The sequence below is a fragment of the Alligator sinensis genome, unplaced genomic scaffold, assembly GCF_000455745.1.
Source record: "Alligator sinensis unplaced genomic scaffold, ASM45574v1 scaffold858_1, whole genome shotgun sequence".
In the NCBI taxonomy this organism is placed as follows: Eukaryota; Metazoa; Chordata; order Crocodylia; family Alligatoridae; genus Alligator; species Alligator sinensis.
The window spans coordinates 747,152-748,591 of NW_005842079.1; the positions used below are offsets into that span (position 1 = coordinate 747,152).

Sequence of the window (1,440 nt, forward strand, 5' to 3'; positions counted from 1 at the left end):
CATTCCTGTGCCAGGCAGCTGTTTGCCACTGGGGGCTCCCCCTGTGGCAGTTCTGTGCCCACCCAACCCCATCTCATGCCCTCTGTATTCCAGCCGGCCAGACCAGTGCAGGTGAGAGTGAAGCAGCTCTCAGGGTCCTGGCTGGACCTGACGCGGAGTCCCAGCACCACCATCCAGCAGATCAAGGGGGAGATTGAGCGCTTGTGGCACATCCCTCCCTACCAGCAGCGCCTGGCCCTGCAGGACACTGACCTAGACAGCCAGAAGGTCCTGGATGATAATGGCACCTTGGCATCACACGGCATCTTCTATGATGTCACGATCCTGCTTCTCCAAACCCAGCCTCAGGAAATGGAGATCTTCGTGAAGGGCCATGATGGCAGGACCTACACCTTTGGCGCCCGGCCTACAGACACCGTGCAGAACCTGAAGGCCAAAATCCAGGCCAAGCTGAAAGTCCCTGTGGACCAGCAGCGCCTCACGCACAATTCCCAGGAGCTGGAAGATCGCCACCCGCTCACTTACTATCACATCGAGAACCACAGCACCATCTACCTGCTCTTGCGTCTCCGCGGTGGGTGCAGATCTCCCAGAGCCCTCAGCCCCCCTCTTGCCACAGTGCTGTAGACTGGTAGCTGACTGTGGCCCATGGTGAGGACATGGCTTGCAGGAGATGCCCCAATCTCCAGGGGAATTCTATCGCATGCCACCTTTCACGGCTTTCCTAAGGCAGTTCATGCTCCTGTAGTCTCCCTATCCTCCCACAGGGCTCAGTCCACTCTGGGCACCATCTCCAGTGCCTCCCTACATCCCTCTTGGCACCTGGGTGACCCAGTTTGAACTGTGTTTTGGTGTAGCAGAAAGCCCCCTTTTCCTCTAGCCTGCATTTGCTCTCCCCTCTTTGGATCTGTTTCTCTTCTTCTACCTTTTCTTCCTTCCTCTTTCTTTCAGTATAAGATAAGGAATTGTGTTTTAACGTTTGTATGTGTGTATTTTGTATCTCCCCTTGTATTTTTATCTATTTGTGTGCCATGGCATTACTCTTGTAGCTTATATTTTATACTCCTCACCTTGTAACTAAATGTGTTTAGTTTCAGAAGTAAGTTATACATTGCAACAATGTTAACAAGGGCAGGAATCTAACTGCCCTGTATCGGGCAGGCCCCTGAAAGAGCGAGTGAATCAGTGATTGAATGTGTAACACAGTAGCAGGCGGCCTTTAACACCTAGGGAAGCCGCAGATAAACCAACGGAAGAAATCAATAGGAGACAATGTAGCAACCGGGAATTCTCTAAACTCACTGTTCAAGGGCTAGAAGCCCTGGTCTGAGTTAATCAACACCGGGGACCAACTTTTGGGATGAATATCTCCAGATCGACCGCTCCCAGAGCCCTATTCAAAATTCATCAACGGACTCCCAAACCTGCACGTACATGCGG

At 52.2% G+C, this 1,440-nt stretch overlaps 2 protein-coding genes across 2 annotated transcripts in view; both read left to right on the top strand.

Moving 5' to 3' along the window:
• LOC102382728 (2'-5'-oligoadenylate synthase 1-like) overlaps positions 1-1,440 on the top strand; it is a 20,415-nt gene that overhangs the window by 4,858 nt on the left and 14,117 nt on the right. The gene's annotated exons all lie outside the window — the stretch shown is intronic.
• On the top strand, positions 89-956 carry LOC102378132 (ubiquitin-like). The gene has a single exon (XM_006023747.2). The coding sequence runs from the start codon at positions 352-354 to the stop codon at positions 625-627; it is 276 nt and encodes a 91-aa protein (XP_006023809.1). The 5' UTR covers positions 89-351; the 3' UTR covers positions 628-956.

Excerpts from the sequence above, each read along its gene's own strand:
- LOC102378132 (XM_006023747.2), top strand. The coding sequence starts at position 352 with ATGGAGATCTTCGTGAAGGGCCATGATGGCAGGACCTACACCTTTGGC.